General features: G+C 44.8%; 1 protein-coding gene across 12 annotated transcripts in view; it reads left to right on the top strand.

The window, feature by feature from the left end:
- INTS10 (integrator complex subunit 10) overlaps positions 1 to 26,660 on the top strand; it is a 39,322-nt gene extending 12,662 nt beyond the window's left edge. For 4 of the 12 annotated variants that reach the window (XM_059049118.2, XM_067022522.1, XM_067022521.1 and 1 more), the window contains 9 exons: positions 9,961 to 10,114; positions 11,246 to 11,328; positions 12,061 to 12,213; positions 14,423 to 14,531; positions 19,061 to 19,140; positions 20,135 to 20,297; positions 21,134 to 21,227; positions 24,100 to 24,177; positions 26,271 to 26,660. In XM_059049118.2, coding sequence (XP_058905101.1) covers positions 9,961 to 10,114; positions 11,246 to 11,328; positions 12,061 to 12,213; positions 14,423 to 14,531; positions 19,061 to 19,140; positions 20,135 to 20,297; positions 21,134 to 21,227; positions 24,100 to 24,177; positions 26,271 to 26,427 — 1,071 coding nt within the window. In that variant the 3' untranslated portion in view covers positions 26,428 to 26,660. Of the gene's footprint in view, positions 1 to 9,960; positions 10,115 to 11,245; positions 11,329 to 12,060; positions 12,214 to 14,422; positions 14,532 to 19,060; positions 19,141 to 20,134; positions 20,298 to 20,920; positions 21,228 to 24,099; positions 24,178 to 26,270 lie in introns of all 12 variants that reach the window. The other 8 variants (XM_059049120.2, XM_067022523.1, XM_067022525.1 and 5 more) reach the window with 5 other exon arrangements.
- Positions 26,661 to 27,177: the final 517 nt, after the last annotated feature.

Genomic DNA, 27,177 nt, shown 5'->3' with positions numbered 1-27,177 from the left:
TGTGTCATTACTAGGGGGATAAGGATATGAAGCTAACTACGGTGGGACGGGGAGGGTCCCCAGCTGTCAGGGAATGGGGAGAAAGGTGGGTAGTGAGAGGGAGGTGCCAGCTTTTTCTGACTTTAGCTCGAGGATTGGAGCTGGTTTTGTTTGTTTTAACTGTAGTTGTTTTACAATGTTGTGTTAGTTTCAGGTGGACAACTTCCGATTCTTTCCCATTCTACGTTATTATAAGATATTGAATATAGTTCCCTGTGCTGTGCAGTAGGTCCTTGTTGGTTATCTGTTTTATGTATAGTAGTTTTTAGCTATTAATCCCACACTCCTAATTTATCTCCCCCCACCCCCTTTCCCCTTGGTCACCGTAAGTTTGCTTTCTATATCTGTGAGTTTGTTTCTGTTTTGTAAATAGGTTTACTTGTGTCTTTTTTAGATTCTACATGCCAGTGATATCATATAATATTTGTCTTTCTCTGACTTACTTCACTTAGTATAATAGGTCCATCCATTGTTGCTGCAAATGGCATTAGTTCATTCGTTTTTATGGCTGAGTAGTGTTCCATTTGTACATATGTACCACATCTTCTGTATCCATTCATCTGTTGATGGACACTTATGTTGCTTCCATGTCTTGGCTGTTGTAAATTGTGCTGCTTTGAAGATTGGGGTGCATGTATCTTTTCCAATTAGACTTTTCGTCTTTTCCACGTATATACCCAGGAGTGGGATTGATGGATCATATGGTAGCTCTACTTTTAGTTTTTTAAGGAACCTCCATACTGTTCTCCATAGTGGCTGCACCAGTTTACGTTCCCACCAACAGTGCAGGAGGGTTCCCTTTGCTCCACACCCTCTCCAGCGTTTATTATTTGTAGACTTTTTTTTTTTTTTTAAGGAAGATGTTGGGGGTAGGAGTTTATTAATTAATTTATTTATTTTTGCTGTGTTGGGTCTTCGTTTCTGTGCGAGGGCTTTCTCTAGTTGTGGCAAGCGGGGGCCACTCTTCATCTCGGTGCACGGGCCTCTCACTATCGCGGCCTCTCTTGTTGTGGAGCACAGGCTCCAGACGCGCAGGCTCAGTAGTTGTGGCTCACAGACCCAGCTGCCCCACGGCATGTGGGATCCTCCCAGACCAGGGCTCAAACCCGTGTCCCCTGCACTAGCAGGCAGACTCTCAACCACTGCACCACCAGGGAAGCCCTGTAGACTTTTTAGTGATGGCCATCTTGACCAGTGTGAGGTGATACCTCATTGTACTTTTGATTTGCATCTCTCTAATAAGTAGTGTTGTTGAGCATCTTTTCATGTACCTTTTGGCCATCTGCATGTCTTCTTTGGACAAATGTCTGTGTAGGTCTTCTGCCCATCTTTGGATTGGGTTGTCTGTTTCTTTGCTATTGAGCTGCATGAGCTGTCTGTATATTTTGGAAATTAATCCCTTGTTGGTCGCATTGTTTGAAGATATTTTCTCCCAGTCTGTTGGTTGTGTGTTTGTTTTGCTTGTGAGTTTTTTTTTTAAACATCTTTACTGGTGTATATTTGATTTACAATGGTGTGTTAGTTGCTGCTGTATAACGAAGTGAATCAGCTGTACATATACATATGTCCCCATATCCCCTCCCTCTTGCGTCTCCCTCCCATCCTCCCTACCCCACCCCTCTAGGTGGTCACAGAGTATGAGCTGATTTTCCTGCACTATGCAGCAGCTTCCCACTAGCTATCTGTTTTACATTTGGTAGTGTATATATGTCTGTTACACTCTCTCACTTCATCCCAGCTTATGCTTCCCCCTCCCCATTTCCTCAGGTTTGTTCTCTACATCTGCATCTTTATTCCTGTCCTGCCCTTAGGTTCTTCAGAACCACTTTTTTTTTTTTTAGATTCCATATGTATGTGTTACCATACGGTATTTGTTTTTCATTCTGACTTACTTTGCTCTGTATGACAGACTCTAGGTCCGTCCACCTCACTACAGATTACTCAATTTCATTTCTATTTATGGCTGAGTAATATTCCAGTGTATATGTGCCACATCTTCTTTATCCATTCATCTGTCGATGGACATTTAGGTTGCTTCCATGTCCTGGCTGTTGTAAATAGAGCTGCAGTGAACATTGTGGTACATGACTCTTTTTGAATTATGGTTTTCTCAGGGTATATGCCCAGTAGTGGGATTGCTGAGTCATATGGTAGTTCTATTTTTAGTTTTTTAAGGAACCTCCATACTGTTCTCCATAGTGGCTGTATCCATTTACATTCCCACCAACAGTGCAAGAGGGTTCCCTTTTCTCCACACCCTCTCCAGCATTTATTGTTTGTAGATTTTTGATGATGGCCATTCTGACTGGTGTGAGGTGATACCTCATTGTAGTTTTGATTTGCACTTCTCTAATGGTTAATGATGTTGAGCATCCTTTCATGTGTTTGTTGGCAATCTGTATATCTTCTTTGGAGAAATGTGTCTTTAGGTTTTCTGCCCATTTTTGGATTGGGTTGTTTGTTTTTTTGATATTGAGCTGCATGAGCTGTCTGTATATTTTGGAAATTAATCCCTTGTTGGTCGCATTGTTTGAAGATATTTTCTCCCAGTCTGTTGGTTGTGTGTTTGTTTTGCTTGTGAGTTTTTTTTTTAAACATCTTTACTGGTGTATATTTGATTTACAATGGTGTGTTAGTTGCTGCTGTATAACGAAGTGAATCAGCTGTACATATACATATGTCCCCATATCCCCTCCCTCTTGCGTCTCCCTCCCATCCTCCCTACCCCACCCCTCTAGGTGGTCACAGAGTATGAGCTGATTTTCCTGCACTATGCAGCAGCTTCCCACTAGCTATCTGTTTTACATTTGGTAGTGTATATATGTCTGTTACACTCTCTCACTTCATCCCAGCTTATGCTTCCCCCTCCCCATTTCCTCAGGTTTGTTCTCTACATCTGCATCTTTATTCCTGTCCTGCCCTTAGGTTCTTCAGAACCACTTTTTTTTTTTTTAGATTCCATATGTATGTGTTACCATACGGTATTTGTTTTTCATTCTGACTTACTTTGCTCTGTATGACAGACTCTAGGTCCGTCCACCTCACTACAGATTACTCAATTTCATTTCTATTTATGGCTGAGTAATATTCCAGTGTATATGTGCCACATCTTCTTTATCCATTCATCTGTCGATGGACATTTAGGTTGCTTCCATGTCCTGGCTGTTGTAAATAGAGCTGCAGTGAACATTGTGGTACATGACTCTTTTTGAATTATGGTTTTCTCAGGGTATATGCCCAGTAGTGGGATTGCTGAGTCATATGGTAGTTCTATTTTTAGTTTTTTAAGGAACCTCCATACTGTTCTCCATAGTGGCTGTATCCATTTACATTCCCACCAACAGTGCAAGAGGGTTCCCTTTTCTCCACACCCTCTCCAGCATTTATTGTTTGTAGATTTTTGATGATGGCCATTCTGACTGGTGTGAGGTGATACCTCATTGTAGTTTTGATTTGCACTTCTCTAATGGTTAATGATGTTGAGCATCCTTTCATGTGTTTGTTGGCAATCTGTATATCTTCTTTGGAGAAATGTGTCTTTAGGTTTTCTGCCCATTTTTGGATTGGGTTGTTTGTTTTTTTGATATTGAGCTGCATGAGCTGCTTGTATATTTTGGGGATTAATCCTTTGTCAGTTGCTTTGTTTACAAATATTTTCTCCCATTATGAGGGTTGTCTTTTCCTCTTGTTTATGGTTTCCTTTGCTGTGCAAAAGCTTTTAAGTTTCATTAGGTCCCATTTGTTTATTTTTGTCTTTATTTCCATTTCTCTAGGAGGTGGGTCAGAAAGGATCTTGCTGTGATTTATGTCATAGAGTGTTCTGCCTATGCTTTCCTCTAAGAGTTTGATAGTGTTTGGTCTTACATTTAGGTCTTTAATCCATTTTGAGTTTATTTTTGCGTATGGTGTTAGGGAGTGTTCTAATTTCATTCTTTTACATATAGCTGTCCAGTTTTCCCAGCACCACTTATTGAAGAGGCTGTCTTTTCTCCATTGTATAGTCTTTCTTCCTTTATCAAAGATATGGTGACTATATGTGCATGGGTTTATCTCTGGGCTTTCTATACTGTTCCATTGATCTATATTTCTGTTTCTGTGCCAGTACCATACCATTTTGATTACTGTAGCTTTGTAGTATAGTCTGAAGTCAGGGAGTCTGATTACTCCAGCTCCATTTTTCTTTCTCAAGATTGCTTTGGCTATTTGGGGTCTTTTGTGTTTCCATACAAATTGTGAAATTTTTTGTTCTACTTCTCTGAAAAATGTCATTGGTAGTTTGATAGGGATTGCATTGAATCTGTAGATCGCTTTGGGTAGTATAGTCATTTTCACAGCATTGATTCTTCCAATCCAAGAACATGGTATATCTCTCCATCTGTTTGTATTGTCTTTAATTTCTTTCATCAGTGTCTTATAGTTTTCTGCATACAGGTCTTTTGTCTCCTTAGGTAGGTTTATTCCTAGGTATCTTATTCTTTTTGTTGCAATGGTAAATGGGAGTGTGTCCTTAATTTCTCTTTCAGGTTTTTCATCATTGATGTATAGGAATGCAAGAGATTTCTGTACATTAATTTTGTATCCTGCTATGCAAATCAATGTGATACACCATATTAAGAAATTGAAGGATAAAAACCATATGATCATCTCAATAGATGCAGAAAAAGCTTTCAACAAAATTCAACACCCATTTATGATAAAAACCCTCCAGAAAGTAGGCATAGAGGGAACCTACCTCAACATAATAAATCCCATATATAACAAACCCACAGCCAACATCGTTCTCAGTGGTGAAAAGCTGAAACCATTTCCTCTAAGATCAGGAACAAGACAAGGTTGCCCGCTCTCACCACTACTATTCAACATAGTTTTGGAAGTTTTAGCCACAGCAGTCAAAGAAGAAAAAGAAATAAAAGGAATCCAAATCAGAAAAGGAGAAGTAAAACTGTCAATGTTTGCAGATGACATGACACTCTACATAGAGAATCATAAAGATGCTACCAGAGGGCTTCCCTGGTGGTGCAACGGTTAAGAATCTGCCTGCCAATGCAGGGGACACGGGTTCGAGCCCTGGTCTGGGAAGAACCCACATGCCACAGAGCAACTCAGCCCATGCGCCACAACTACTAAGCCTGCGCTCTAGAGCCCGCCAGCCACAACTACTGAAGCCTGCACACCTAGAGCCTGTGCTCCACACAAGAGAAACCACCAAACCACCACAGTGAGAAGCCTGCACACCACAATGAAGAGTAGCCCCCGCTCTCCTAAACTAGAGAAAGCCCATGTGCAGCAACAAAGACCCAACGCCGCCAAAAACAAACAAAAAAAAACTAAAAAAAAAAGAGGCTACCAGAAAACTACTAGAGCTAATCAATGAATTTGGTAAAGTAGCAGGATACAAAATTAATGCTCAGTAATCTCTTGCATTCCTATGAGTTTCTTTGCTGAGCCAAAGTTTATAAGTTTGGTTAGATGCCATTTGTTTATTTTTGTTTTTATTTCTTTTGCCTTGGGAGATCCAAGAAAATATTACTATGATTAATGTCTGAGAATGTTTTGCCTATGTTCTCTTATAGCTGTTTTATGGTGTCATGCTTTATATATAAGTCTTTAGGTCATTTTGAGTTTATTTTTGTGTATGGTTTGAGGGAGTGTTCTAATTTCATTGATTTGCATGTGGCTGTCCAGCTTTGCCAGCACCACTTGCTGAAGAGACTATCTTTTCTCCATTGTATATTCTTGCCTCCTCTGTTGAAGATTAATTGACCAGACGTGTGTGGGTTTATTTCTGGTCTCTATTCTGTTCCATTGATCTATATGTCTGTTTTTGCGCCAATACCATGCTATTTTGATTACTATCGCTTTGTAGTATTGTCTGAAGTCTGGGAGGGTTATGCCTCCAGCTTTGTTCTTTTTCCTGAGAATTGCTTTGGCAATTCTAGGTCTTTTGTGGTTCCATATAAATTTTAGGATTGTTTGTTATAGCTCTGTGAAAAATGTCATGGATAATTTGGTAAATGATCACATTAAATTTGTAGATTGCTTTGGGTAGTATGGCCACTTTAACAATATTAATTCTTCCATTTCAAGAGCATGGGATACCTTTCCATTTCTTTGAATCATCTTCAGTTTCCTTTATCAGTGTTTTAGAGTTCTCAGCGTATAGGTCTTTCACCTCCTTGGTTAGGTTTATTCCTAGGTTTATTTATTTTTTGATGTGATTTTAAAAGGGATTTTTTTTTTTTTTTACTTTCTGATATTTCATTGTTAGTGTGAAGAAATGTAACAGATGTTTGTATGTTTATTTTGTATCCTGCTACCTTGCTGAATTCATTTATTAGTTCTAATAGTTTTTGTGCAGAGTCTTTAGGATTTTCTATATAGAGTATCATTTCTTCTGCATATGCTGACAGTTTTACCTCTTCCCTTCCAATTTGGATACCTTTTATTTCTTTTTCTTGTCTAATTGCTGGGTTAAGACTTCCAATACTGTGTTGAATAGAAGTGGTAATAGTGGGCATCCTTGTCTTGTTCCAGATTTTAGTGGGAAGGCTTTCAGCTTTTCACCATTGAGTATTATGTTGGCTGTGGGTTTGTCATAAGTGGTTTTATTATGTTGAGATATGTTCATTCCCCCTTTAGTGAGAACTTTCATCATGAATGGATGTTGAGTTTTGTTTTTTTCTTATTTATTTTTTGGCTTCATCGGGTCTTCGTTGCTGTGCAAGGGCTTTCTCTAATTGCAGTGAACAGGGGCTACTCTTCGTTGCGGTGCACAGGCTTCACATTGTGGTGGCTTCTCTTGTTGTGGAGCACGGGCTCTAGGTGTGTGGGCTTCAGTAGTTGCAGCACACAGGCTCAGTAGTTGTGGCATGTGGACCCTAGAGTGCATGGGCTTCGGTAATTGCAGGGCATGGGCTTAGTATTTGTGGCATGCAGGCTCTAGGGTGCTCAGGCTTCAGTAGTTTTGGTGCACAGGCTTAGTTGCTCCACAGCATGTGGGATCTTCCCGGACCAGGGATCGAATCTGTGTCCTGTGCATTGGCAGGCGGATTCTTAACCACTGCGCCACCAGGGAAGTCCAGATGTTGAGTTTTATCAAATGCTTTTTCTGCATCTGTTGAGGTAATCATGTGGTTTTTGTCTTTTCTTTTGTTAATATGGTGTATCACATTGATTGATTAGTGTTTTGTTGAACCATCCTTGTGACCCTGGAATAAATCTAACTTGATCATGGGTGTATGATCATTTTTATGTATTGTTGGATTCAGTTTGCCAATATTTTATTGAGGATTTTTGCATCTATATTTATCAAATATATTGACCTGTAATTTTCTTATTTTGTAGTGTCTTTGTCTGGTTTGGTATCAGGGTGATGGTGGCTTCATAGAACGACTTTGGGAGTGTTCCCTCCTCTTCAGTCTTTTGGAAGAGTTTGAGATGGATTGGTATGAGTTCTTCTTTGTGTGTTTGGTAGAATTCCCCAGTGAAGCCATCTCATCCTGGACTTTTGTTTACAGGGAGTTGTTGTTGTTTTTGTGTTTTTTTTTTTTTTTTTTTTTTTTTTTTTTTTTTTTTTGTGGTACGCGGACCTCTCACTGTTGTGGCCTCTCCCGTTGGGGAGCACAGGCTCCGGACGCGCAGGCTCAGTGGCCATGGCTCACGGGCCCAGCCGCTGAGCGGCATGTGGGATCTTCCCAGACCGGGGCACGAACCTGTGTCCCCTGCATCGGCAGGTGGATTCCCAAACACTGTGCCACCAGGGAAGCCCTACAGGGAGTTTTTTTAATTACAGATTCTGTTTTAGTGATTGGTCTGTTCAGAGTATCTGTTTCTTCTTGATTAAATTTTGACAGGCTGTATGTTTCTAGAAACTTGTCCATTTCTTGTAGGTTGTCCATTTCATTGGCATATAACTGTTCATAGTATTCTCTTATGATTTTTTTTGTTTCTCCAGTATTGGTTGTTATTTCTCCTCTTTCATTTCTTATTTTATTTAGTTCCTCTCTTTTCTTCTTGGTGAGCCTGGCTAGAGGTTTGTTGGTTTTGTTTATGAGGATTGGAGCTTTTAGCTGAAATATTTTTACGTATTTTTTCAAAATTTTATTGAATTTTAAAAATCCAGTTGATTTACAGTGTTGTATTAATTTCTTTTGTACAGCAAATTGATTGTTATACATATATATTCTTTTTCATATTCTTTTCCATTATGGTTTATTACAGGCTATTGAATATAGTTCCATGTGCTATACAGTAGAATCTTGTTTTTTATCCATTCTATATATAATAGTTTGCATCTGTTAATCCCAAACTCCCAGTTCTTCCTTCCCCCATTCCCACCCTTGGCAACCACAAGTCTCTTCTCTATGTCTGTGAGTCTGTTTCTGTTTCATAGATGTGTTTAAATAAACACAAAGTACAAATGTACTTTTTTTTTTTTGCGGTACGTGGGCCTCTCACTGTTGTGGCCCCCTCCATTGCGGAGCACAGGCTCCAGATGCACAGGCTCAGTGGCTATGGCTCACGGGCCCAGCCGCTCCGTGGCATGTGGGATCCTCCCGGACCGGGGCACGAACCCGTGTTGCCTGCATCGGCAGGCGGATTCTCAACCACTGTGCCACCCGGGGAAGCCCTATTTGTACATATTTTTAAACGGTCTTAGTGGGGTAAAAATCTGCAGGGAGAATTTAATTTGGGTCAATGAATTAATAAAACTGACATAGGTAGAATAAAAGATTCAAGAAATTTTCAGGAAAATAAAGTGAAATGGAGCTTTTTTGACTTTACTTGTTTTTGGCAAAAAGTCTGACCATACTCAGTGACATTTACAATTGTTGCCTTTCTCTGAGATGAAGAGCAAGAAACGTAGGAAAGTTTACCATAAAGTAAAATGGGTAAGTGCAGACAAATGTAATTCCTGGCCAGACACCTTGCATTGGGTGGCCATTGGAGAAGTTATATGCAGTGAACAAAAGATAAGTAACAGTTTCTCTTAATTATTTCTCAGAGGACTCAGGCTTTAATTTGATTGCACTACAGAACAGACTGTTTCTTGGAAGCAAATTAAATGTCACATATTGGAACAAAGTAAACTGTAAAACAGGTGCTGCTTAGTTAAGCCGTATCCCTAAATGTAAAAATGTAAGTTTTGGCTTTTATAACACTGGTATACTTTTTAAGTTATTGGAAGTTTTAACTCTATAGCTTTACTCTGAAGCCAACATAAGCTTAGAATTTATCATCAGAAAACCTTAATTTTAAAAGTAACTATCAGGGCTTCCCTGGTGGCGCAGTGGTTGAGAATCCGCCTGCTGATGCAGGGGATATGGGTTCGTGCCCCGGTCCGGGAAGATCCCACGTGCCGCGGAGCGGCTGGGCCCGTGAGCCGTGGCCGCTGAGCCTGCGCGTCCGGAGCCTGTGCCCCGCAACGGGAGAGGCCACAACAGTGAGAGGCCCGCGTACCACAAAAAAAAAAAAAAAAAAAAAAGTAACTATCAAATGTGTGAAAGGATGAAAATTTTGTGTTACTTTTTATTTTTTTATTTTTTTTTTTTTTTGCGGTATGCGGGCCTCTCACTGCTGTGGCCTCTCCCGTTGCGGAGCACAGGCTCCGGACGCGCAGGCCTAGCGGCCATGGCTCACGGGCTTAGTTGCTCCGCGGCATGTGGGATCTTCCCGGACCAGGGCACGAACCCGTGTCTCCTACATCGGCAGGCGGATTCTCAACCACTGTGCCACCAGGGAAGCTCTGTGTTACTTTTTAAAGCTAAATTGTTAAATTCAAAAAACTTGTATTATACTCATGATAGTATCCTTTGATATGAAATTCATATAATAATCGGAATTGGCAGCAGTAAACGTAATAGTGTTTAAGTGGTGACTATCTTCACAACGCTAATCACGTTCTTCACATCCTCTAAGCAGAGTTCGGACGATGAAGACTGTTCAGCAAAAGGAAGGAGTCGTCACATTGTTGTCAATAAGGCAGAACTTGCGAACTCGATCGAGGTGTTGGAAAGCTTTAAGCTGGCCAGAGAGAGCTGGGAGCTGCTCTATTCCCTGGAGTTCCTTGACAAGGGTGAGGCATGCTTCTCCTGTTGTGATATTTCATTTTTTAATGTGAAATCATCATGCCAGAAAGGTTCATAATTCCACTCGAAATGGCAAGTCACTAACGGCTAATTGAATTGATTACAGTAGCTCACACATTTCATAGGATTCTTTTTTGAGCAGGAAATCTAATCAGTTATAAATATTCAAATAACCATTTACCTCTTAGCTCCTGCACTGGGGGTGTATTATAATCGGGGTTGGGGTGGACTTGGAGGGAGAGGGGTGTGGTCTTTCTGTTAACATCTATATCGCTGGCCTTTTTTCCTGCTGGGTCTGTCCGTCGCTCTACCACTGCCCTGTGCCCCCTCCAGCCACACGTGACTAAGGCTGCAGGAGGTGCGGCTGTGCTGCCTGACTTGACTTCGTTGCCTGAAAGCCCCAAATTCCAAACACTGCAGAAAGCCCGCTTTGAGCATAGAAATGAGAGGGAGTTTCCTCTGTGTAATATTTACGCTATTGAGTATTTCAACACTACTCAGCAATCACGAGGGCTCTGCTAACCAGCATATTTTCCTGTACTTTGGGATCAAGGCCGATAGTTTCCTCCTGGCCAGTGGACGTTTGTCCCTGGCCTGCTCCTGTCACGTGCCTATACAGACCCCTCGTGGGATGTGTCGTAGTTTCTAAGTAACCAGTGCCTCATCCAGTTCCTCCTTGTCACATCTAGAATGGTGAACCAGGTATGTGACTTTTGGATGGGGATGTTTTCCTTGAGGTGTAAATCGACTTACAAAAATGAGTGAAACTCTTAGTGTCATATATTTATTGCTTTAAGTGGGTGGAAACAAAGCAGTTTAAAAGATAAAGCAATGTGTGAAAAGCATTTTGAGCAGCTGCTAGCACATGATGTGTGCTTAGTCAGTGTTGGTGCCTAATAAGAGTGTTTCTTGTGGATTACTGGTAAGTATTCTGCCCTAACTCTACTATCTAACCGAAAGTCCAGACCATTGCTTTAGAAATCCAAGTCTAAAGTTACATCCATTGTTTGGTAATTTGTTTCTCCCTGACTATTGTTCTGTTGGGTGGGTACGTCAGTTTTATTCTCTGCTTCTGTGTTGCATATTTCTGGTAAATTAGCTTTTGAATTCTTGCTCAGAATTTACAAGAATTTGTTTGGCGTGGAAGACGGATACTTGGCTTTGGTTGAGAATCTTCCTCAATGATGTGATCATCTATCAGGTAATGTGCGTTTAAGTACCTGTGGCTTGACGGGACCGCGGTTGCTGCGAGCATCTTCAGCGTGAAGTTGTGTGCGTTTCCTCCTGCTCTGAAGGCAGGTGTTCTGTCTTCACTGATGAGGGGATATTGTGGTCCACTTTCAGCTGAGAACCGCTCCGGATGGCAGGCCCACACCTGGGTTACTTTTGTGGGGCGGGCGGGGAGGGGGGGGGGTCCAATCACACCCCTCTCCGAAAGTAAGAGTTTTATTTCTCAGTGAAAGACAAACACTGCTCACCCCTCCTGTCTGCTCTGGGGGAGCCCTGCTGCCTTGCTCTGCTGTCCTCAGGCTACTTATGTCCAGAAGGGAGAGAGGATTCAGTAACAAGAGGGAGAGCTTCCAACCCGCGTTGTTGAAATGGGCAGGTTGCAGCTTCTAGCCTTCATGAAGGAGAAATGGTATTAGTAGGAAAATATTCATAAAGAAGTGGTATATCCAAAATGTACTCTACCAAAGAGCTTGTGTCATTTTATTTAGTCTCAAGAATTAAGACTAGAAAGAAAAGTCTTTGTATTTATGAAGTCCCCCTCCACGTAGCTTTAGCTAAGTTGGTTTGATTCTGTAGCTGTCTCCATTCCCTCCTCAACTGATTAAGCACAGGTGCCTGATTTGTGGTTGCTTGCTAGGGGCGTAATTAGCTCTGGAGATTCTTTAATGGCGCTGTGTTTCCCTCCTTGCTGTGACTTTCCAAGGGTCAATATAAAAAGGCCATAGCCAGCCTGCACCACTTGGCAGCTCTCCAGGGGCCACTTCCTCAGCCACAGATCTCGGGACAGGGGACCTTGGAGCATCAGAGGGCGCTCATCCAGCTGGCGACCTGCCACTTTGCCTTGGGGGAGTACAGGGTGAGTACTGGGTGCCTGGCACGGGGACGCGCAGGTGCACTCGGCGACCCTGGGGCTTTCTTTTTTTTTTTCCCAGAGTGGCTTTTTAATTCAGTGCATGTTTACTTGAAGCTTGCTCTTTCTGCCTAGATTTCATTATCTCATCTGCTGGTGAAAAGCTTAGTGATGCTGTTTAATTTCCTCCTTTCTATAGCTTCCCTCAAGTTAGGCCTCCATACTTTCCACATTTCCCGCTCATTATTCCATTTGTTGGAGGAGGATTTTTACTTTCTTGCCTGGAATCCCTTTAGAGTGGAGTCAGTCCTCTTGTACTTAGACAGAAGAGGCCTTCACCAAGTGGGAGATGGAGATTCACGATAGCTTATCTGAACCTCAGGTTCTCTTTTTACGTGGTGGTGACACCTCCTAGGGGTGTTGCAGGAGCAGCTGTGTGAACAGACCTGTCTTCTCCGTGCTGTGAGCCCCTCCTTGCGTGGTGGCCGCACGGCTTCGGTCCGCAGTGAACACCTGCATGTGGTGGTCGTGATCAGCACAGCTTTATGCGCACAGTTACTGGATAGATTCAAGTCACACCTTAACACACAAACTCTGATTTCTTCCTGTCTCTCTATATGTTAAGTTGATTACTTTGTGATTAAAAACGCTAAATTAAATTTTTTAACTTGAACTTTGAAATATGATTTATAATTTGCCGTGATGAATTTTAGAAAGAAAAAGTTAATGAGTGTGTGAAGTATGTGCATTTAAAATTGAAGTGCTTTTCTCCCATCACTTACGTTGGCAGGTGCCTAATTCTAAGTTTCAGTTGATTCCTTTTGAGAACTTAAGAGAGCACATAGTTATGCACACAGATACACGTGTCACGTAGAATTAGACAGCCGTGCACGGTACTGCTGTTCTGCATTGTACGAGGGAACGTACCGTAAACCGGTAGGTTTGATTAAGCTACGCAGACTCATTCTGTCTGAGGGCTCCTGTTAACCACGTCCGTGCGGGTCGCCCTTAGCCTTTCATCTCTGGTTTCTACCTTGCCCGATTCCTGAGTCTCTGACTGCCTGTCTTTGGCTGGGGCTCAGCATGTCCAGATGTGCATTTCTTTAGTTCTCTGGACCTTAGACACCACCTGTCAAGTCACAGAGGCTCTTAACTACCCAGCTGCCGATCTCTCAAAGCTGGAGCTTCATGACCCTGTGGCCATGGGTGATTCTGGATGTGCCAGGATACCGACCCCTCAGCCCCAGGCAGTTAGCTGTGGCTTGGGCAGCTGAGCCCTGGATCATTTGCTGCCAGCCCAGAGCAGCCTTACAAATACTATTTTCTGGACGTGCCAAGACATGAAAAAGGTTGGGAAGCGTGGATTTAAGATTCCACTTCGTCATCTGTGAAATGGGGGTAGTAGGGGGTTGTGCCTGACACACAGGAAATGCTCCTTCAGCCGATTCTGACCGTTACTACTGGAATTTGATGGGTGGACAGAAGGTGATGCCCTGCTCTGTGTGGTTCGAGACCACCTGCTCCGTGGGGCACCTGGGGCCGCCTCTTATCCACCAGCACATCATCGGTCCAGTTTTATGTCTGTTTCCTAAACCACGCCCTCCTTCCCCTCAAGGGAATCGCCAAAACCAGTAGAAAGCCTTCCCCACGTCTCTCTCTCCTCCTTTGAAAACACGTTTTTCTCTTTTCCATATTTCAGATCCTGCCCCCCTTTAAGGCTTAGATCACCTTCCTGCCTGAATTTTTTCCTGCTAGTTCAGCCTGTGGGCGTTTCTACTTAGTTTTAAATTATGCTCTGAACATACCATTTTAGTCCACCACCATGTGTCCCATTTTGTTAATTTTTCTATTCAGTGAGTTAGTAAATGTCCTTAAGATGGGGACATACTTCTTTTGGATTCCACTGTGCTGTGAAACACTTTGGTGTTTCACAGCAAAAAATTAATACTTGATTAATTTTTAAGTTTTGTTCTTTTGTTTTTTAACAGTGAAGAATGAGTTAGTGTTCCCTGAATGGTCTAGTACGTGGATTTAATCTCAGTTATTTTTCTACACTCGGTGTCAAGCAGACAGTACTGGTCACGTGGCGTCCTGGGGCCGTGCTCCCAAGCTCTGTGTACAGGTGGCCCCACTTGTGCTGCAGAGGTTTTAGTTACACAGATTTGGTTTCAGTCAGAAACTTTCAGTTAGTTCCTTCTGGTCTTGTCTTCTCTAGATGACGTGTGAGAAAGTCCTTGATTTGATGTGCTACATGGTCCTCCCCATCCAGGACGGAGGCAAGTCACAGGAAGAACCCTCAAAAGTAAAGCCCAAGTTTAGAAAAGGTACAGTGACAAATTTTATTTTTATTTTATAGAAATAGCTTTAGGACCTAAGGCTGGGAATTTTTTTGTAATTCCTGACAACATAATACCATGTGATCTGCCGAGCTTGACAAATTGTATAAGGAGCGAAGTGCTCGCCAGGCTTTCCGTGGCTCTGATGTCATAAGCAGCCATAAATCTGTCCTTCTTCCAAAGTTCTCATCAGTTCCTGAGTTTGTTGGCTCCTTGAAGAATATCAGGGAGCTCCTTTTCCTATCTTTACCAATTCTAGGAAATTTTGTAATAATTAGGTGAGAAGGATCTCTCAGCATGTCTCTCTTGAGCTGTTTTGAGCTTTACCTCAAGTTGCTCATTGTTGAAAAACTATGTAAATTGAGCTGTGATGTTTCATAGGAAAGGAAGAGAGCCCCACTCTCATGATCTAAGTTCCATCTTAGAAGCTGGAAAAAAGATAATCTGTCAAACCCAAGCCAAGTAGAAAATGGGGAATAATAAAGACAAAAGCAGAAACTAATGAAATAGAAAAAAATAGAGGAAGTGAATAAAGCAAAAAGTCAGTTTTCTGAAAAAAGTTAATGAAATTGATGGAACCCCTAACAAGTTTGACCAGGAAGGTAGTAAATACAAATAACCAGTATCAGGAATGGAAGCGGGAGTGTCACTTCAGATCGTGCTGAAACCAGAAGGACAGTAAGAGAACAGGTTGTGAATAACTTTACGCCAGTAAATTTAACAATTTAGGTGAAATGGAAAGAATTCCTTGAAAAACACAACTTACCAAAACAGACACAAAATGAAATAGAAAATCTGAATGTTTTATATCTATCAAAGAAATCAAATTTGTTGTCGAAAACTTTCCCACAAAGAAAACCCCAGGCCCAATTGGCTGCACTGTGAATCTTGTCAAGCATTTAGTAAGAAATAGCTCCAATCCTGTACACACTTTTGGAGAAAATAGAGAAAGAGGGAACACTTAGCAATTATTTTTTAAGACCAGCATAACCCTGATAGCAAAACCAAACAGGAGAAGAACAGTAAAGGCCAGTGTCTATCATGATCATAGATGCCAAAATTCTTAACAAAATATAAGCAAATACAGCAATATGTAAGAAAGATAATACGTAACGGCCAAGTATACCGGGAATGCAAAGGTGGTTTAACACAGAAAAACCAATCACTGCAGTTCATCACATTAGCAGATTAAAGAGGAAAAATCATATAGGATTGTCTTAATAGATGCAGACAGAATTCAGTTATGTCTGCATTTATCATTCATGATTTTTTTTAAATCTTAGTAAACTAGAGATAGGAGGAAACTCCCTCAGCATCATTCTTAACTATGAAATATTGAATGCTTTCCCCAAGACCAGCAGCAATACAGGGCTGTCTGCTGTCAGCACCTCAATTCAACATCCTGAAGATTCTAGCAAACACGATAAGCAAGAAAAAGAAGGGTTGAAAAAGAACCGTTTTTATTCACACCTACATATTTTTTTTGGCTACGTGGAAAAGTCAAGGAATCTCCAAATAGAATAACATCAAAACCCATAAAACACCTAGGGATGAATTTAATGAAAGATGTGCAAAATCATGTTTGTAGGTTAGAAGACTCAATATTGTTAGGATACCAGTGCTCCCCAAATGTCTCAATGCAATCCCAATCAAAATCCCAGCAGACTTTTTTTTTTTTTAAAAGAAGTTGACAAACTGATTCTAAAATTTATATGGAAATACTACCAGCAGTTTTGAAAAAGACTAACAAAGTCGGACGAGTGACCCTACCTGAAAGCAGGGTTTAATGTGAAGCTACATACAGCTACCCAGACAGTATTGGCATGAGATTGCAGAGTCCAGAAATGGATCCACATCAGTATGGTCAAATGATTTTCCATGAAGACGCCAAAGTAATTCAATGGAGAAAGGAAAGCCCTTTCAACAAATGGTGCTGGAACAAAGAGATCTTCATGTAGAAGAAAAAAAGGTCCTCACCTCCTACCTCACATTATTCCCAAATATTAATTTGAGCTGGAGCAGAGAGACTAAATGGAAAAGCTAAATGAGAACATTTTTTTAGAAGAAAATTTCTTTGAGACTGCTGGTAGTTTTCTTAGGACACTAAAAGCTTTCTAGAAGACAAAGCATGACAGTTTTGATACTTATTGGGAATTCATTATACTATTCTGTTTGCTTTTTATATGTTTGGGATTTTCCGCAACAAAAGGTTGAAAAAAATAGATATAGCCCAGACCCCTTCAAAAATTAATATCTCTGTGGAACAGAAACAGATCAGGTGGGTAAGACTTGAGCTAGCAGACATCAAGACTAATTTTAAAGTGTAGCATTGGCATAGAGATTGACCCCAGGAACAGAATAGAGAACCAAGAAACTGGTAGCATTACAGTTCAGGGGAGGAAGAATGAATGTATCCTGTAAGCGGTACTGTTACAGTTGATGATCCAAATATAAAAACGACAGACAAGAGATTCCTCCTCCATACTACACAAGAACCCTTTAAATTTTAAGATTTAAATATTAAAACTAAAACTTTTTTAGAAGAAAATACAGAAGCCGATCTTTGTTGCTTCCTAGTTAGAGAAGGATTTAGGCTACAAAGAGCACACGACATAAAAGATTAGTGAATTTGATCACGTTAAAATCAAAATACCAACAAAAGATATTATGATCAAAGTGAAAAGCTATAGACTACAAGAAAATTGTCCAGCACAATTTATATATTTATGTACTTATATATTCAACAAAAAATTAGTATCCAGAATTTTGAAAGAGCTCCTGTAAGAAACAAATAACCAACCCCCCTTAGAAAAACAGGCAAAAGATATGAACAACAGATTCACAGAAGCCAAATGGCCAAAAACTACTTGGAAAGCTTCTCCACCTATTATTAATACAGGAAATTCAGATTAAAACAATAAGCTATCATTTTACATCAGGATGCAGAGAGTAAAGGGTGGCCGTATTGACTGTCAGGACGTGCAGATATGCATTGCCCACGTGCTTCTGGAAGGCACAGAGATTCATATGGTCACTTTGGAGAGCAGTTCAGCAGTACCAAGTTGCACATCTCACTACCTGGTTATGTGCCCCTTCCAGGTATAGACTTTAGATCAGTGATCTCCAAACTTGGGCCCTCACCTACTGGGTCATGAATTTCCAATAGAAATTTTTTTTTTTAATGAGATAGACTGTAACAGTATTATTAAAATGAATGTATCTCCACTAGAAAGGGTAAATTTTATTTCACGAACCTTTTGTTTTAGACACGCAGTTGACCCTGGAACAATGCAGGAGTTAACCCAGGGGCTCAGACCCACCCCTCCCCGCAACGGTCGAGAATCTGGGTACTGCTCTCTGCCTCGAAAACAGGAATTGACCGGTGACTCAGCCTAGGGCAGGAAGCTGGAACAGTTTGCATAAAATCAGGGCTCAGGCCGCAATTCCTTCGATTCCACATGTTGTGATCTCTAATCCAATACAAACTTGTCTCCAGACTTAGTTCATTTAGAGATCTGTAAGATGAAAACGCAGACACTGTATTTACTGAAAAATCCATGTATAAGTGGACCTGTGCCGTTCAGACCTGTGTTGCTCAGGAGCCAGCTGTATGAACACGTGTAAGAGTGTGTACACAAGGTCGCCACATGAGAAGCATATTTATTTCTTGCTGCTTCTTGCCTCTGGGGTAGAGAGGACTTAGGATAGAAAGAGCACACAGCATAAAGGAAAGGACTGTGGTCTTGGTTTGAAAAACAACCATTGCCTAAAGTTTTTTCCACAGGTGCACAAGAAAATACATATAAATAAGAATGTTTATTTCAGCATTGTTGGTAATAGTGAAAAATTGGAATACTCAGTGTTTACCATAAAAGAGTGGATAAATCAGTTGTGGTCAATGTAACCAACAGAACACTACGTAACACCGAAAACCAATGAGCTAGAGCCACAGATATTAGTACCAAAAACAATCTGCAGAAAGATACGTACACTATGACACCATTTATATAGTAGACTGAAAACACACGAAACGTTTCTCTGTGGTGGGTGAATATAGATTCCTGTGTTAAAAGCGGGCCGTGTGCGCAGGAATGAGGAACCCCCCGTTCAGAATAGCAGTCTTCTCTCAGGAGGGAGCCAGGGGTGGCATCAGAAGAGGAGAACTGAGCTCGTGATGCTTTATATTAAAATCTAAAACTAAAGCAGCTGTCAGCATTTTATACAGCTGAGTGGTGAGCACTCTGGTGTTTGTCATAATCTCTGTCATTTTCTATGTATTTCAAGTGTTTCATCATAATAAGTACTTAAGCAACTTTAGAAATTGAGATTGAGAAATGAAATCCAGAGACAATTGAAAAACCAGTTTCACCTTCACTGAGTGTAATTGTGGTTTAACTGTGTTGAGACCGTGTGATCGTTGCTTATCCTTTTCCTCTTAAGGAAAGCACTTTAATGAACATTTGCTTCTCAAAGCTCTTTTCTTTGCTACTAACAAGTATATTGTGGACTTTTCTTAGGTTCAGATCTGAAGCTTCTGCCTTGTACCAGCAAGGCTATCATGCCCTATTGCCTGCACTTAATGTTAGCTTGTTTTAAGGTAAGCGTCACATTGATTAGCGTAAAGGAAATGAATTTGCAGGATTGTTCTGATGATCTGGAATGACTTGAATTGAGAGCCTTAGGCACAAATGTTAGTTCAGTCCTTTGAAAACAGGTTGGTGTAGTGAAAGCACTACAGGTTTACAGGTAACAGTGGGACAGATAACGAATGTACGGGCAACAGTGGGGTGGATACGCAAATAACCTTGCCTGTGGCAGCGTCCAGTAAATATTTCATGAATTAGCCTACGAGTCAGGATATATTAGCTACGGAAGAAGGGAGCACAGGTGCCGCTGGGCGCATGGAGGGATGTGAGCTCATTATCACAGGGCTAGGGCACGGGGCTGAGCCCGTGCAGAGGCCCAGCAGAGCCAGGAGGGTCTAGGCGCCGGGCTGGGGCGAGCGGCGGCCCGGGCGGACAGGTGAGCGGCGGGCAGCTCCGTGAAGGCGGGCCTCCCCTTCGCGGCGCGGATTCCCAGACCTGGCTCTTGATCTGAAGCACCGAGGCGACAGAAACAATTTGCAGTGACTTCAGGCACAGCTGCCGGTTTAGAACCAGAAGCCCTTTGACGGTTTCTCGCTTCACACCCCTGTGTCCTCCTTCCCGTGGCTCCCGCCGGCCGGTCTCCTCAGACCCCTCTGTCTTAGGGGGGCCTCTTCCCGCCCTCCATCCCCCCCACCAGCCCCTTAAAAGAAGTCCCCAGATTCTCCTCTGTTGCCCAGACCGCTCACCTTCCTCGCGCCCTCTTCCCCGCGTGCAGAGCCTCGGGCCCACCCTGCGCGTGCCTGGCTCGCGCCTGGATGCTCACGAGGGTGCCCGGGAGCCGGTTCCTCGCCGGCAGCGGTGACGTCTGCCAGGCAGGCGTGACTTCTGCCGTCCCCTCTGACTAGTGACCGTAGTCCCGCACTTCAGTGCAGCAGCGTTCTGGGGGAGGTGGTACCGCGTGCGTGTGAGGTCACCCCGCGGCTCCCTCCCCTCTGTGTCCTGCAGCTGAGAGCCTTCACCGACAGCAGAGACGACATGGCGCTGGGGCACGTGATCGTGCTCCTTCAGCAGGAGTGGCCGCGGGGAGAGACCCTTTTCTTGAAAGCCGTCAGTAAGATTTGCCAGCAAGGAAACTTCCAATATGAGAATTTTTTCAATTACGTTACAAGTATCCTTTTTCTCGTTTGAGCAGAAGAAATGCTTGGTACCGAAATGAACGAACCATTTGGGGTAGAAATAATGGTTTCGGTGATTTGGGGGAAAAGGAGAAGGAATGGTGACTTAAAATGGGATTGTGGCAGCTGGTTTTGTGAAAGTCATGAACGGCTTCAGAGAGGAATCGGGAACGTGGCCGGCCCTGTTGCATTTTCTACTTCAAGTGGCTTCTTGGGAAGGTACCCAAGGTGCCTGAAGTAAGAGCCTGCAGGCTCCCTGCAGGCCCAGAGTGACTGCTGAGGCCGTAGACTGATTCTCCGTTGGCCTTCCTCTGGGAACAGGGCCCCTGGGGTCTGGGGTTACAACAGCAGCTGTCACGGGCCCGCCGGGCACCCGCCAGAGAAGCTGCCCCACCCAGCACTGGCTTTCGTGACGGGGAGCGTTGTATTGCACACTGTTGGTCAGGGAAAGGTCTGGTGTTCATACTTCATTGCTTCTCTTAATACATTATTTTTGAGTTGCAAGGCGTCTGACATCCCTGTCCAGGTGCCTAGAGCAGCATTTCTTAACCTGTGGGCGAGGGGTGGGGGGGCGGTGTGTATAGCACCTCTACCGCCTCTTTCATTTCTTCTTAAGAAAACCAAAGATGCTCCTGAGACCCTGTAGGCTCTGCTCAGTCAGCTACCTGAGAAACCTGTTTCTCTTTGTGAGGGAGTCGGGCTGGCATAGGAACCGCTGGGTTTGGAGTCGTTGCCGTGGGCAGGTCACTCAGTGGCTGCGAGCTCGTCTCCTCCTCCAGGAGAGCAGGGCTCCATGCTTTCTCACGTGGTTCCCTGAATCTGGCCTCAGATATCGACATGCTGGAGGAGTTCGCCTACCTGAGAACTCAGGAAGGTGGGAAGGTCCATCTGGAACTACTGCCCAATCAAGGAATGCTGATCAAGTAAGGGCACTGTCTCCTGCTCTCCGTGCTGAGTGCCCGCCTTCGTGTGCTTGTAGGAGATGTTTGTCAATGTCTGCGGCTTTCAAACAGTCATTAGAAAGGAATCCAAACCTGGTCTCTGTTTTGGAGAGTAGATTTGATTCCGGGAATCCTTTTGAAAGACCTTTTGGCATTTCCTTAACTACATGTCTGATAAAAACATTGTTTACATTGGGGTAGTTTTCCACTTTTGATACTTCGTTCACTAGACGAAAGTCTTATTCATGGTATCTTTTCCGTTCCAAAACTTAACAGACTGAGCCTATAGTTTCTGATTAGAAGTAGGGTGCTTTTAATTAAGAAAAGCCATGCTTAACTAAAGTTGAGCCGGCCTGGGGAAAACTGCAGACCTCACTTCCACACTGTACTTGGGCCTCAGTGTTGACTGAAGCCCGGCTGGGCGCCTGCCCGCTCAGCGGGGTGGGGCTTGGTCTCGCACTCCTGGATGAAGTCAGTGACCATTTATGATTTTTAAATGCCCTTGCTTCTGCCCTTCAGTCCTCATTGCAGTTTGGACAGTACATCCTCTGTGCTGCAGACGCCTCGCGTGGTGTGACGTCCATACTTCCTCCTCTGCGTCCTGCACGTTCAGCGTGTGTGGGTCAGGATCAGAGTCACTGCAGGAGACCGAACCCCGAGAGAAAAGAAAGTGTTGCTGAGGCTGACAGCTTCTCCCTTTTCCCTCGCTTGGGAAAGGGCCGAGTTTTCAGTGGAAAGCCAAAATCCGCCTCTCGTGCTGTCTTTGGGGAGTGTTGTCGAGAGGGAAGTAGGAGGTGTCCCTCTGGACTCCCATCGCCTCCGGGCTGGGGCGTCCGGCTAGCACGGTGTCCTGTCAGGAGTGGGAAGGTGGGGTGCTTGTCCTTCACCCGGCAAACGTTGCTGAAGATTCTGAGCGTTTGACATGAAAGCGCAAGACCTTTATACGGTAGCTGGCTCCGGCAAGGGGACCAGACACGCCCACCTTCCCACTCTGGTGGCTCCCCTAGAATGTGGGGAAAATAACTGCATGATTCAAAATATTCTTCACCGTGCTTGAGAGTAAAGATGGCTTTTTGACACGGAAGCCTACGTAACCCCTTTACGTTGTAATTTCCAGGTTTTGAGGCTGGACACACAGACATACCTTGAATAGCTTTTTCTTTAATTCCCATTAATGATCACCGTACAAATTGTCATAATATGGAGGCAACCTCAGTAGAATCAACTCCGTTTACTTAGATTAAACCCGAGGCAATGCTTAGCTGTGGATGTGAGAGAGGAGGCTGTCAGGAAACCAGTGGTTGGGTCTCAGACTTCATTCTCCTGAAGCTGTCTTCTCCAGCCAGTTTTATTGAGCTGCACGGTGACACGGGAACAGGCAGACAAGCCCTCGGGTGGGGCGTGAAGGCGAGGGCTGTTGGACACGCAGACGGTGCCCTTAGTTAAAGAAACCCTTAATTTCTTCTCACTCCCTGTAGAAGACCATTAGGTCTCGTAGGAAACCTGCTGTTCCGTCCGTTTGGAAGCAGGACTAGGGGCTGTTGCTTAGTGAGCTGACAGTGTGAGTGTCAGGGTTCATTTGAGACCTGCGTTTCAGATTTCTGACGAGAAACTACCGCGGAGAAGCGGGCTGCCTGAGACAGTTGAGGTATGGCCGGGATCTCGAGTAAACCTGTCACATTCCTTTTCCCTTTGGGTCGCAAACAAATTGTCCGAAGCCACTGTGGACCTTTTGAGGGGGCCCTCCGGCCGAGCGCAGAGATGCAGGGAGCAGAGTCCAGCCTTCCCTCGGGTGAGGCTGAGTCCGTCCTGGTTGTGGCGTCTGGGCTGCAGCAGGTACGGCACCAGCGCCGAGGGCACGGGGGCCTGGCCGGCAGGAGGGACGAGCTCTGATTCTTACCTACACGTGCTGCTCCCGTGTATTTTGAAGTAGAGAAATGCTTTTGTGCTGATGCTTGCAGTACCCTGGGTGACACAGAAACCCATGTCCTGCGTGTGCCCCAAACTGGGTGCGTGATGACGTTCTCAGAGGGGATCACCCGGCTAATGTACTCGTTTCTGTTGTTACAGAACCCCACAGAGCCGTGGCCCAGACCCTTGCTTTCCCCCACCTGTTCTTTTCCTCAATACTTTTTGAAATTTAAACTCAACATTTCTTTTTCAAAAACATTGCCAGCCTCTCCAGTCCTCTTGAAAGGGCCTCTTCAGTCTGGGGCTTCAGTCCCATCAAAGATGGTTCTAGGGCTTCCCTGGTGGCGCAGCGGTTGAGGGTCCGCCTGCCGACGCGGGGGACGCGGGTTCGTGCCCCGGTCCGGGAGGATCCCACGTGCCGCGGAGCGGCTGGGCCCGTGAGCCACGGCCGCTGCGCCTGCGCGTCCGGAGCCTGTGCTCCGCAACGGGAGAGGCCACGGCAGTGAGAGGCCCGCGTACCGCAAAAAAAAAAAAAAAAAAAGGTTCTAAAAAGTCACGGGTGTCTTTCTGGGATCGGCATGGACGTGGCAAGCGTGGAGAGCCAAGGCACCGGATCTGAGCTTCTCTCCGCGGCCGTTCCATGGCATCTCCCCGTCCTCTCCCCTGGTGCTCGCTTTTTATGCCAGATCTCAGCGGGCTGAGCCAGGGGCCGGCAGCCGAGAGGCCTGTGGACCCATGCGGGCCACAGCCGTGCAGCGGGGGGGGGGCCGGTAGCCTCTGTCCTCCCGAAACAGCTGCTCGAGGCCTGAGGCTGTTGGTTCTGTGCAGCCTGCCCTCCCCCCCTCCCCTCCCCCGTCTCATGCATTTTCTCTGGAGTGTTGTTTTTAAGTGCAGGCTGAGTCGGTGTGGGTGTTTGAATGCCGCTGTTTGCTGTTTTTTAAAGGCCTTCTAGCCCTCCCATGGGGTTACTGCAGCAGGAATTCTTACCTGTGCTTCAGCCCAGCATACAGACTGCTGACAGGTACCAAGTGGACACACCTGCTCATAGTGTACTGTTTGTCGACATGTTTTACTGCCCATGGTTTCAGCTCTTTGTTCCTCAGTGCTCTTTTTTCATGCTTTATTTAAGTTTTTAATGTGTTCTGCATTCCTTGGCAAACCATCTGGTTGTAATAGTGTAACATTTCTTATTTTTTTCCATAAGTTGCCAGTGTTTTTGTGTTCAATTTAAAAATCATTATGGATCTGGAAATAAGTGAACGTTATATAAAACTGTAAGACGAAGTGCACATTAGATTAGGCACTAAATTATGATTCTCTTTTGGTCAAACGTAAAGCATCCGGTCGTAAATATTTAAGGATGCTGAAACTTATTCTAAGTGAATTTTTATTCTCAGATCTTCATATTAGTGACCAGTGTTGAGGTCTTGGTCTAAATGGGCAGAAGTACAGTTACCTTCCTGCCACTGGTACTGTTTTTTTCTGACCTTACCTTTCCAGATTGAAGATACTTGGAAGGCTAGAATGCTACATTTACTAGTTGACTTATCCCAGTCTTAAACCACAAAAGCTAATTCATCCTCTTCTTCGTCCACACTTGCCAGAGGGATAAAGACTCTGATAGAAATACAGTTGAGTTGTACCGCTCTTCGTATATGGAAACAACACCTTTGGCCTGTGACCAGCAGGACACAGCATTTTATTACATTTTTACTAGTATTAAGGGGAGCGTGTGCTTGGAGCCATCCATGCCCTTTAGCTCAGTGTCTGCAAATACCAGTATCTTTCAGTGGGTCAGAGGGAGGGTTCCCCTTTGGGGTTGCAGTCTGGGTCCCCCCGACCCCGAGAGCAGTATTTCAGGGAAGCATAAAGGGGCTGCATGAGCTCCCAGCAGGGCTCACTGACACTGTACTTACTACTGAGTCACCAGCCGGACCTGATTAGAGATGTCCACAGAGAGCTGGCTGTGCTGTCTCACTCTGTGTGGTTCTGTAAACTGTCCACGGGTGTTGTAGGGTGTCCTGTAATATCTGACTCTTCTAACAAAGCCTGATTTGGTTTTCTTTTTCCTTCTGTTACATTGCAACTTTCTGACTTCCGTTGTACTTATTTTATATAATTCAAGTTTTAAAAACAGAAACATTTTAGGGTGGTTTCAACAGTTTCATCTTGGCCAGTACCTAAAAATCTAATTTTAAATCCCCGTGACTGTGTCTTAGGGAAGTTAGGCGGTAGGAGTGGAGGATGGAGGTGGCCTCTCTTTGTCTAAATCTACCAAATTACTAACCTGTAGTTAAAACACCTTTCCTTTTGGTTGAACCCACTGAATTTGGCTAGGTTTTTCTTTTGCTTCCTTCATTTTGGTGTTTGGAGTTTCCTGGGGTTTCCTCTGTAATTTCCTTCTCTGAAGCCCACCCTCCAGGGCGTCGTGAGTGACCCCCCCTGTGCTCCCGCCGGCCCGGCCCAGCACGCCCTCAGGAAGCTTTTCATCAGCGACTCCGCTTCTCTCTCCCCGCCGGTGCCGGACTCTTGCCTCGGGGCCCCAGCTCCTCCTGCTGCTTCGCAAACAGACCTGGAGGAGCTGTCCCGTCCTGGCCTCACAGGGAGAGAGACACGCTTGTGGCCCGGTGCGCTGTGCAGCACCCGAGCTTTCCTGAGCCTGTCGCAGGGCACCGGCCGGGGGCCGTGGCCGTGGCCATGGCCACGCTCGCTCAGGCATCCTCCTCCCCGCTGCTGCCTCTGCGCTCAGCCGGCCTGGCTCGACCCGAACTGTGTGGCCAGGGTGGTCTGGACTCCGTCAGCCCCAAGTAACTGAACTGTGCACGAGCCACAGAGGGAAGCACAGCGTCAGGGCTGCGGAAGTGAGAAGCCGAGCGGGCAGCGTCTCGCCAAACACGCGCTGTTTAGAATAGCCTTTTCCTGGGCGGGGAAGGCGGCCCTCCGGCTTTAAGTCTTTCTGAAGAGGAACGGGCAGTGGAGGCTGTTTGGTTGGGGCTTCTTTCTCTTTTAAACTTTTCGCTAGATTTGAGGCAGCCTGTTCTCCTGCCCCCGAGTCGCCGACCCGTGCTGCCGTGCTAACTGTGGCATCCGTTTGTTTCCCTGTCGCCGCCCCAGGCACCACACGGTCACCCGGGGCATCACCAAGGGCGTGAAGGAGGACTTCCGCCTGGCCATGGAGCGCCAGGTGTCCCGCTGCGGGGAGAACTTGATGCTGGTGCTGCACAGGTTCTGCGTCAACGAGAAGATCCTGCTGCTCCAGACTCTGGCCTGAGCGGCCCTCCCGCCGGAGGCAGCGCACGGCCGCGGGGCCCTGGGGGAGGCACACGGCGCGGAGGCGCGTTGCCGTCATCGCTCTTCAACAGAAGACGACCGTCGGTGTTTCAACTCATTGGTCGCTTAGAAGTAGTTCCCAGCAGTCCAAGAAGCCGTTTCTATTTTTGTCGTATTTTGTAATTTTTGTAAAACAAAAGAACCTGTTTTGTAAATAAAATCATCCTAAATTTGTGGGGGGGTTTAAAATTTTAATTCTTAAGAGTTTCTGAACAAGAGCGTACTTTACTTAAAAAAGGCATTTCCTTCCATGTTCTCGAGATTTTCTTTTCCACAGTCAGGTTTTGGTGACTATCACATTATCAACGTAATGCTAGACCTTTTCCTTCGGGAAGTTTTTACACCAAAAACCTTTGTGCCAGGATGAACTTGAGTGAACTTCCACTGAAGGTGCCGCGGGGGGCCAGGGGTGGGGGGTCCTGCCCAGTGGCCCGTGGAGGGCGCCTCCCCTCCCCATCGGCTGCTGTCACCTGGGTGCCCTGAGCCAGACAGCCTAGCTTCCGGCCTGGTTCTTCCCAGTCCTTTACTTGCCACGTACCAGGGACAGGGTCATGTCCCTCAAGCTTGTCATGGGAAATACAGGCACTGGCCCTTCCCTCCCAGCTGGCTGTAAAGACAGTGGCGTGACACCCTTGGGATGGGGCCTCGCACTTCTAAGTACAACGCTGGGGTCAGGGGTCAGGTTCATTTC

Source organism: Kogia breviceps, chromosome 20, assembly GCF_026419965.1.
Source record: "Kogia breviceps isolate mKogBre1 chromosome 20, mKogBre1 haplotype 1, whole genome shotgun sequence".
Lineage (NCBI taxonomy): Eukaryota > Metazoa > Chordata > Mammalia > Artiodactyla > Physeteridae > Kogia > Kogia breviceps.
The sequence above is the reverse complement of the archived record's forward strand: the minus strand, read 5'-3'. Positions and strand labels throughout refer to the sequence as shown.